General features: G+C 40.5%; 1 protein-coding gene across 1 annotated transcript; it reads left to right on the top strand.

The window, feature by feature from the left end:
- Nucleotides 1–285: 285 nt before the first annotated feature.
- On the top strand, nt 286–4,246 carry golt1a (golgi transport 1A). The gene is made up of 5 exons (XM_023992409.2): nt 286–414; nt 681–772; nt 1,149–1,327; nt 2,953–3,016; nt 3,392–4,246. The coding sequence occupies exons 1-5, from the start codon at nt 390–392 to the stop codon at nt 3,413–3,415; spliced, it is 384 nt and encodes a 127-aa protein (XP_023848177.1). The 5' UTR covers nt 286–389; the 3' UTR covers nt 3,416–4,246.
- Nucleotides 4,247–10,595: the final 6,349 nt, after the last annotated feature.

The raw sequence follows: 10,595 nt of genomic DNA, 5'->3' as shown, positions 1-10,595 counted from the left end.
CAATCCACCCCTTGTTCATTTCTTCAAACTAAGGGATTGATTCAAGCTTGGAAATCCCATTATGATAATCTGAGTCCTTTTCAAAGAGACACCTTTTCAGGGAAGGCAGCTCCAGTATAAATGAATGGATTAACAGATGCTATTGGCAATCCCAGTATTGATTCAAATAAAAATTACTCATCGCTAAGGTCTGGTGACTTTTTGGGGTTCCCTCCATCTCCACCCTCCAGTCTGGTTAATGTTCACACGGTGACAGCTCAGTTCAAAGGTCACCACAGAGAAGGAAGGAGCACAGATCTACACCGAACTCCCAAGGAGAAGGAGCGAGAGAGATACGCAACAGGGGGGAGTGAAGGAGAGAGAATTCAGGGTAGGACGAAAACATCATCATGGTTTCAATCACAGAGACTCAGAGTAAGTGGTTAATAACAGCTGTCCATACAATCACCATGTACATTTTTTTACCCTCAACTCTGAGACTTGCGTTAAGCAACATGTACTTAGACTTGAGTGATATCATTATGAAGACTTTGAACTTTGAAGTGTGTTATGGTGAAAGCCTTTATGGATATGAATAGTGTGAGTTTTACTTCTAGAGGTTTGTCTAAATGTATGAACAGTCTGTTGGCCTATAGTTGGTTGAACTCCCCGGGCTGACTCTGTGTGTGTGTGTGTTCCAGAGATTGGTGTTGGTCTCACTGGCTTCGGCCTCTTCTTTCTGCTCTTTGGCGTGCTGCTGTACTTTGACTCTGTCTTACTGGCATTTGGAAATGTGAGTAATAATCGCTATCACACACTGACACTGTGCTCCCCTCTCACCACCATACAACGTTCCTTCACCACCTGGCTAGGGGAAGCAGGTAACAGGTCAACAGAGGCCACTGATATAACATTAATAACATGATGTTACACACAACATGACTTATACTGTTTCACATGGTACTCTGTAATTCTATAACCAATATTTTGGAATTAATACACACCTGCACTGTACTGTCTACATATTTTTTTCAACGGCAATTGGGTTGCTTAACAATAGTCATAGTAACAGGAAGTAATAGTGACAGTGACAATATTAGCTGCACAAACAGGAAGAATGTATTTTCTACGTTTTCAAACAAAGCTTGTCTCGTCCTTCTTTCCTTCAGGTTCTGTTTCTGGCTGGCCTGGCGTTCATCATCGGCCTGAGAAGGACGGCAGGGTTCTTCTTCCAGAGACAGAAGCTCAGAGGCTCCACCTTATTCCTGGGGGGCGTGGCCTTGGTGCTGTTCCGCTGGCCAATCATCGGCATGGCTGTGGAGAGCTACGGCTTCGTGCTCCTGTTCAGGTGTGTAAAACGTCACGTTCGGCGATCGACGTCACCGGCTTTCTAGCCAACGCCGCTCCATTTTTCATATATCCATTTGTCTTGTCTTGTTTCCATACACACCTGGTTTTCATTTCCCCAATCAATCTACTTGTATTTAACCCTCTGGTTCCCATCATGTTTTGTGTGTAATTGATTCATGTTATGTGGTGTTAGTTTACGCGTTTTACTTTTATGTTCCGTTTTTTGAGCGCGTTTGATTTATGAAGTGCTCTTGTTTTTGGAACTATAATAAAAGTGCACCTGTTCATTATACTCTGCTCTCCTGCACCTGACTTCGCCTCCAATACACCATTGACAATAGCTGGGAGATGATTATGTTAGATGAGAGACATAGAGTACCTTGGCGACAGCACCATATTTTTAAACGCCTGCCTCGTTTCATCTCTTTCATACCGACTGATTGGAAAGTTCCAACCACATAAAAAATGGCGCAAAATTAATTGAAATCGATGGCAGCAATTATTTAGACTGAAGCAAGAGAATATAAACTCCYACTTCGGAATGGAATGTTGCCCATTCACATATCATGTGTCACGTCTGCTCCTGCTCCTCCTTACTGGCGGTCGAGGACCGCCAGTCACACCTGTCATCATCATTACGCGCATCAGCGCTTGCTGGACTAACCTGGACTCCATTACCTTGTTGATTGCCCCTCCTATATCTGTCTGTTCCTCGGTTAGATCCCTGTACTCTCTGAGATGTCGTTCTGTACACCACTATTTGCCTGTTTGTGGCCCACCTGTTAGCTTGCACGATTCTTGCGATTCTGCTTCGACCTCTCATCAAAGAGCTGTTTTTGCCCACAAGACTACTGCTGACTGYATCTTTTTTGTTTGTTGCTCCATTCTTGGTTAACCCTAGACACTGTCGTGCGTGAAAAGCCCAGGAGCCCGAATCTTTCTGAGATACTGGAAACAGGCACCTGGAAGCCTGGAACCGATGATCATACCATGCTCAAAGTTGCGTTGGTCACTCATTTTGCCCATTCTAACTTTCAGTCAAACAGTAACTGAATGCCTCAATGCCTATCTGCCTGCTTTATAAAGCTTGTCTGTCGAAATGTTATTATTAAATTATTGCATCTGAGCTCCTAGAGTGTGCGGCTCTCCTTTAATTTTTCAAGTGTTCTGCTTCGCTATCCAGCACCTCGCATAAATAGGTGTGAGTTTCTTTCTCCTCTAGTTTAATCTGCTTTATAAATCAAACCATGGCCATGTGACTGTCTGTAGGAGTGATCCATTTTCATGAAAGGGGTGGTGTTCCTACTAAACAGGCCACAAAGTGTATATCACTTTACTGACCACATCCAGGGACCAGCCTTGAACCACTTTCTAAGACAAACATTTTACCGTGGCCAAAACATGTGAGAAAGCTTACATTTCAAAAAATCATAAATGTCTGATACCTCCCTGTGGTTCTAATAGAAAATAAGATTGCATTCATATTTCCCGAATGGAAATTTGTCTTGGAAACCTGGGTAACATTAAAGACAGACTCACACTGTGGTAGTTCTAAGCTGAACTGACAGTATTTGCTGGGTCAGAATGTTCTCACATCATATTTATTTGTCTATCTCCCTCCAGGTCATTCTTCCCTGTGGCGTTTGGAWTCATTTTATCGTTGGTTAATATCCCCTATCTCAATGTGGTGAGAGCAATAATCTTTATTTTTTCCAACTGTGACTGTGACTATGCCAGGCTCATAACTTTGTATAAACATAATACGTTCTGATTTAATTATAAGCATGATTTGTATAATTCTCCCATAAAATATTGGAGATATATCAGTACATTTGGGAACCGTTGTTTGAGCTAAGATAGCAATGGGAAAAAACTACAATGCATTAGCCCACTCCAAGACTGCTTGAGGTTTGGGTAGACACCCCCGATGTTTCAACAAAGAGAGGATTATTCCACGTAACATTTTCACAATGTGTCTAGTGGAAAGCTGTAGTCTCCAAAAAGTCCTGCTTCATGAAGACTGAAATCTCTCCCTCTCTTCTCTTTTTTTTCCTTCTCCCAGGGAAACAGCTCCTCTATGGTCTGAGAGAAGAGAAAGGTAGTGGAAGCTCTCTCTACATTTCTCTCTCTCACTATCTCTATTCTTTCTTATCTCTGTTATACAACAACTCCCTAGGAAGTAGCCCTTCCATGGTCTGAGGAAAGAGAATGAGAGTGGAGGAGTTGAATAGAGGCTACAAAGAAGAGAGGAGGGATGAAAGTGATGGATTAAAAAAGGAAAAGCTTATGGGCTCAGACTAGCTACAACCTTTGACAGAGACTGACAGAGAAGTGGTGGAGACGAGGTAGCTAAGAGCCTTGTCCATCAACAAGTATTAACCAATGGACATGAACTATTATTCTTAAAATGTTTATGTAAAAATGATCTACCAGAGAAACCATGTGTGGCAATGAGTGTTTGCCATTCCACTAATGTATTTTATAATAAAACCATGTTTTTGATCTACCGTTTATCATATCCTTTATTACACACTTTATTTTAAGGTAAACATGGAATCTATTACTTTGTAGATGACGGTGTACATTTCGAAAGTGTTGTGTGATGTCTGTATGTCACGCCCTGACCTTAGAGTTCCTTATTATTTTCTATGTTTGGTTAGGTCAGGGTGTGACTCGGGTGGGAAAGTCTATGTTTTCTATTTCTTTGTTTTTGGCCGTTTGTGTTTCCCAATCAGAGGCAGCTGTCTATCGTTGTCTCTGATTGGGGATCATATATAAGTTGTCATTTTCCTTTTGGGTTTTGTGGGATCTTGTTTTCTGTTTCGTGTTTCTGCCTGACAGAACTGTGCGCTTTCGTTTTCACGTTTGTTATTTTGTTTGAGTGTTTTTTCAAATAAAAGGAATCATGAACACTTTCCACGCTGCGCTTTGGTCCACTCTTCTTACCACCAACGAGAGCCYTTACACTGTATTTAATTTATAAATAGATATGCCTTCTATTATTCAGAATGTCTCATGAATACATTTTTCACATATTTTTGAGCGAAGGGAAAAGGACTAGCGCTATTTTGTAACACCCTGACCCCCTTTTGTGCAGTTTAAATACAAGAATAAGGAACAATATCGGGAAAAACACTACGGGTATGAGGGTACATGTTCATCAAACCACTTCTCCTTTGCAATGTTCCATTTAATTTATTTTCTGGATAATCTTGACGTTCAACTAAAATACCCTACATTGTGTGTTGGACAGGTTGGAATAAAGTAAAGTAATACTTCTAAAGAAGGCCAGTTTAATTGCTTCTTTAATCAGCGCAACAGTTTTCAGCTGTGCTAACATAATTGCAAAAGGGTTTTCTAATGATCAATTAGCCTTTTAAAATMATCAACTTGCATTAGCTAACACAACGTGCCATTGGAACACAGGAGTGATGGTTACTGATAATGGGCCTCTGTACGCCTATGTAGATAGTCCATAAAAAAAATCTGCAGTTTCCATTTACAACATTAACAATGTCTACACTGTATATCTGATCAATTTGATGTTTTTTTAAGTACTATATGTATTTTCTGAAAGTATTACTATGTGAATTACTAATACTCAATTGACCCCGTTTTGTCAGTGTTAATGGGAAAGTATGTATGACAATGTTAATTGCACGTACAGACAATTACTCTGTGGCAGAGCAATGAGCCAAACGGGGGGTTGACACKTCCAATGTTGACTCTGACGAGGAACCAGCGAAGAGGGCGACAACTAAACCAATCAGATTGCTTGTAGAGCAACCTGGTTGAGGATTTCTTAACTACTCTTCTTCCATTGTGTGTATTACATTCATCAGGAAGTAGCTTAAAATAAAGACAACTTTTTTTTGTATTGTGCTTTGTAAGATGATGATGCAGGTGAAGCACTCCAGAAAAAGACACATGAACCCAGACAAGCCCAGCTTCCAGTGCCCCAGCTTCCACCAGCCCCTAGTGGTAAGATCCTGCATTAGGCTACTAGGTCATTACATGTATAATCAGCACGTTGACAGTAAGTTTGACACACAATCGAGTATGTGGGTGAAGAAAAGCGTACAGTTAATGCAAGTACAAGTCTTAAATTGTAGAGACGGCATGAAATCATAACCTAATGACAGTTGATATGAGAAGAAATGACCTCACCCATCTGATCTTGACATACTTGATTATTAGTCACATTACCGAAGTGTAACAGTTCTATTTTTTTCTTCTATTAGCAACTTCAAGAGCCAGTGTCTTTGAAAAGACCCTACAAGGCACATAATGTTTTAAATGTTTCAAGTCTGATTAAACGAGCCTTCTTTCTCAAAGTTCTGTTCCCACCAACTGTATGGGATGTACTGTGAATCTGGTAACGGTTTGACATCTGGGATATTCTCTGAAGTTGCAGATGCRGAGGACTTGAGGCCATCTGCCACCTCAAGCCAGAGCGACAGCAAGTGTCTGGTTGTAATTTGTTAGGGTAAACAATTGAATTGTATGAAGTGTTATAGCTTTACAGGCATTTCAAACCCACTCAATAGAATACAATTACCATCACATTTTTTCATATTAGGTTATTTAAAGTATTATTACTACTTTGTGCATAATGTTAGAACTTTCCAAATACTTGTGGTGCTGTGTACGGGTGAAACTTGTAGTGAAATCAGCATATTTTCTGGAGTAAAACACAAGTGTGATGCCATGTTTGTAAATATCTGTATGTATTTGCCATAACACTAAAAGGATTATTTAAAAAGAAAATTATGCTGAGAATACATTTTTGCTGGGATTCTTTAACCTTCCCACTGAGCTCCATACTGACATTCCTTCACTTTTGGTGCTGTGTCAGTTTCAAAAGCATGCAAAGTATGTTTTTTCGTCTGTTTTCTCAGTTAGTCCAAGTGGCAGCCAGGAGAAGCTGGCCAAGACAGAGCATCAGAATCAGGTTTCTTGAGCCATCAAGATATTGATATCGAAATCGTAAATGTAGACAGTTTAAATAACAGCATGAATTTTGACTTATATTTTAGACCAAGAGCTGCAATCCCTGCTTGATGAGCCTGTGGCTTCTGGATGCCCGCTGGATACATTGAAGGTATATTATGCTAGCCTATATGTTACAAAATGTTGCTTCTCTTGTATTATCAACATTAATTCCAAAATGTATGGCTGTCAGCATATATATATATGAAGGGTGGATATTTTGATCYAGGTATTTCACATGGCCTTCATACATGCTCTGCCTGTTACTCATGGCTTATATTGTCACGCTGTTTGCAGCTAAACTGAGTCTTTATTATTTTGCAGATCTTCAAGCAGTGGAGATGAGGATAATAATGAAGCTTTAGATGATCCATACAGAGTTCAAGACTGCTCTGAACCAAGTTATGGCGGCCATAGAGGCCCGGCAGCCAAAGGATTCAGAGTCCTTGGGACAACTTGAAATGCTGAAAAACCCTGCAGAAACAAATCAAGAACTGAAGGATATCTGTGAAATACTTAAAAACTCACGCTAGCAAAAGAAAATGGTAGGGATGGCCATTTAAAATGTATCTGTTTGTAAAAAAAAAAAAGTAATCTATTTCACGTATTTAAACAGCAATTGACAAAAAAAGTTAGCTGTTTATCGAGAGCCACTTGAATGCGACCAGATTTGAGAGATTGCAACCTGCAATATTATTGAATAGAAATATCTTAATGTCAATGGAATGCAGTTGTCATATATGCCATATGCCTATTTAGTGTTTGGATTGATTTCCCATTTAACACTTAACTTATCTTAAGAAGAAACGATCAGCCCTCTGCCTGTTTACGCACATTTTAGCCCATGATTACATGATACACTACAACAATGATTTCTCATTACTATCAGTAACACACAAATGAGTGGGAATTATTATTATTTTTTTTTAAATCAGATCTGATACCTGACCCTCTGCTGTGGCCAGGACCTGGGATCAGGAATCAGATGAATGGTGAGAAAAATTGGAACAGTGGAGCTGTGGACAAGCTACTCCTTGAAGGGCAGGAAGGGGAAGAGGGCCTTTAATGAGCTATCAATCTATGATGCTGTCACAAGTAAGTAAATGCACATGTTTAGGTTGTTATTTATTATTATTTGGTAGATAGTATTATTGGTCAAGTGCTGGTAAGTTAAATGTGTATTTATAAAAATGTCAAATGTCTTAAATCAGTAACAAGGCAGTTACAAACTAAAATGTGAAATCCTACCACCTGTTAAGATCATAGAGAGAGGACAGTGAAAGGTGAGGGAGAGTGGTCTCATGGCCAAAACTGCCTATGAAGGAAGAGAGGGACAATACCCAACCTCTGTCTCGGCCAGCGTAGGTGAAAAGTAGCGATATGGCATGCAATGTCCCATCCTTATTTTTTTTCACAACGTAGGAGCGTCCTTGAAAGCACATCCCAAGGCTACCTGCCAAGAGGTAGATGACAAAATATCAGACGCTCTCAAACATGCACCAGCTCGGCTCAAGTGAAAGAGAAAGGTGTGATAAAAAACTTTTTTTTTTTTATATATATATTACTTCACTTTAATCCAGTCGTTCAGTATAGCTAAATGAATGTGCTAGTACAAAAGGAATGTGGTAGGGAGTCGACGTTAAACTGGCATTTGATCATTTGTTTCCTGAAAATAATGACCAATTTGTGTCATTGTGACTTCCAGGAGCGTGTTGGAGAAGCGACAGTGGATGAGGATGGAGCAGCAGCACCTGAAGAAACATAACATAGTTATTAACTTTCAGCTTTAAGCAGTTTTATAGTTCTTGATTGGAGTGCGGTGTTCATGTTTTTACTGACTTGTTATTTTGTAAGCTTATTGATGTGATTTTGTTTCTGATTCTATTGTGATACAGTTTAAGTAAAAAAAAAAAAAAAAAGGGAATTAATTATTTTCTGTATTTTTGCATATTTCATCAGTAGGCACCTACCGACAGGATACTGTGTATATGTTCAGGGTAGATTCAATTACGTGTCTCATAATGTCATTAGATATTCAGGGGTACCCTCGTGTCAACATCCTGAAGTGACTTGGGACGTAACTCGTGACAACTGACACCACAGGTACACCTAGGAGACGTTATATGAAAACATTATTTTTAGATCATCCTCATAACTTTGCTAAACGTCAGAAAGTACATTGAGAGCCAAACAAAATGCAGTTTCTGGTAACTACTGGAAACGTAACTTTCGTCAGTGGGTACCTACAGTACCAACAAGGCACGTAACTGTGCACGTTCAAGGAAGATTCAAGGACTTCTCTTATAACGTTACTGAATAACGTTATTTAGCTGACTAGGTACTTAGCACCTCTGCCCAGAGGGTCAGCAGTTAACCTTTTGTGGTTCACATAAAACTGTTTTACTGTTTCATTGTTTAAGTACTTCAGGCCACAAAGTGGCAGTAGCTTGTTTGGCTTGTGCCTGCTGTAACTAATGTAAGCTAACCTGCAAGCTCTGCTAATGTTGTTGCTAGTTCACTAGAATTTGTAATAAGCAATTGTTGATACTAACCAGATGGCCACAACTAGATATTTAGCAACATTATAATTAAGTCCCAATGAATTCATTTTTCAATTACGCAGCTGCCTGTTAGCTGTCAAGAGTCAGTGGAGTAGCTAGCTATGTTGTGCTAAATGCCAATGTTAACCATAARGTTAGCTAACAAGCGAACTGGCACTTCAAATCAAATTGTATTTGTCACGTGTAGACCTTACACTGAAATTCTTACTTACAAGCCCTTAACCAACAAAGCTTCAAGAAGTTTTAAGAAAAATAAGTGTTAGGTAAAAAAATAGATGAGTTATATTTTTAAATAAAAGTAACAAATAATTAAACAGCAGCAGTAAAATAACTATAGCAAGGCTATATACAGAGTCAATGTGTGGAGGCACCGTCGAGGTAATTGAGGTAATATGTAGGATGAGTTAAAGTGACTATGCATAGATAAGTAACAGACAGTAGCAGCAGCGTAAAAGAGGGGTCTGGGTAGCCCTTTGATTACCTGTTCAGGAGTCTTATGGCTTGGGGGTAGAAGCTGTTGAGAAGCCTTTTTTACCTAGACTTGGCGCTCTGGTACCACTTGCCATGCGGTAGCAGAGAGAACAGTCTATGACTAGGGTGGCTGGAGTCTTTGACAATTTTTAGGGCCTTCCTCTGACACCGCCTGTTATAGAGGTCCTGGATGGCTAGAAGCTTGGCCACAGTGATGTACTGGGCCATACGCACTACCCTCTGTAGTGCCTTGCGGTAGGAGGCAGAGCAGTTGCCATACCAGGCAGTGATGCAACCAGTCAGGATGCTCTCGATGGTGCAGCTGTAGAAAATGTTGAGGATTTGAGGACCCATGCCAAAAATGTTCAGTCTCCTGAGGCAGTATAGGCTTTGTCGTGCCCTCTTCACGACTGTCTTGGTGTGTTTGGAGTATGATAGTTTGTTGGTGATGTGGACACCAAGGAACTTGAAACTCTCAACCTGCTCCACTACAGCCCAGTCGATGATAATGGGGGCGTGCTCGGTCCTCCTTTCCTGTAGTCCACAATCATCTCCTCTTCCTTGCACTCTTGACAGCAGGGAAAGCTTTGAGACATCTCACTCATATTCTCATAGAACTGGGTTTAGGCAAGGAACCCTAAATTATATTTCAAATACTTGTTTTGATGTCTCACTATGGGATATGGCCAACTCTAGCAACGCAGACATGCTCTCCAAAGCCAGGGTCAGTTCCAACAGCATGACCCCTCAGAGGCGACGTCTAGTAAAAAACCCTCGTATGAGGGGCGGCCCAACATGCCACCATGCAGATCTTTTGTAAAGACGCCCTCGCACAGTGCTCAAGAGGTAGTCAAACCACTGTCATAATGAGCCCTCAAGCCCTCCGGCGGATGTAAACCCCCTTGCTATTGTAAACCAATATAATAGTCTCCATTATCCGAAGMGATAGCCATTAATGAGGAGCCCCCCTTTGCAGGGGGGGGGGCACCCCAAACAGGAAGCGTGTGTAACTCTGCGCCATGCTCTTGTTCTATCCAAGTAGGTGCACAACTTGCATACTGAACATAAACGGTGGAGACGCCCTTCTTCCATAGAGAAAGGCAGCGTTTGGAAAACAATAAGGGTCTTTCTATAAACTAGGGTACCAGTGAGCATTTATTGTAGTGGACAACTTTTTGGAGCTGTTACAAAGTCATGAAAAATAAATCGCCTTTTTTCAAGTGAATACATAATCATGTAAAGGGG

This window comes from Salvelinus sp. IW2-2015, linkage group LG1, assembly GCF_002910315.2.
Source record: "Salvelinus sp. IW2-2015 linkage group LG1, ASM291031v2, whole genome shotgun sequence".
Taxonomy (NCBI): domain Eukaryota; kingdom Metazoa; phylum Chordata; class Actinopteri; order Salmoniformes; family Salmonidae; genus Salvelinus; species Salvelinus sp. IW2-2015.
The sequence above is the reverse complement of the archived record's forward strand: the minus strand, read 5'-3'. Positions and strand labels throughout refer to the sequence as shown.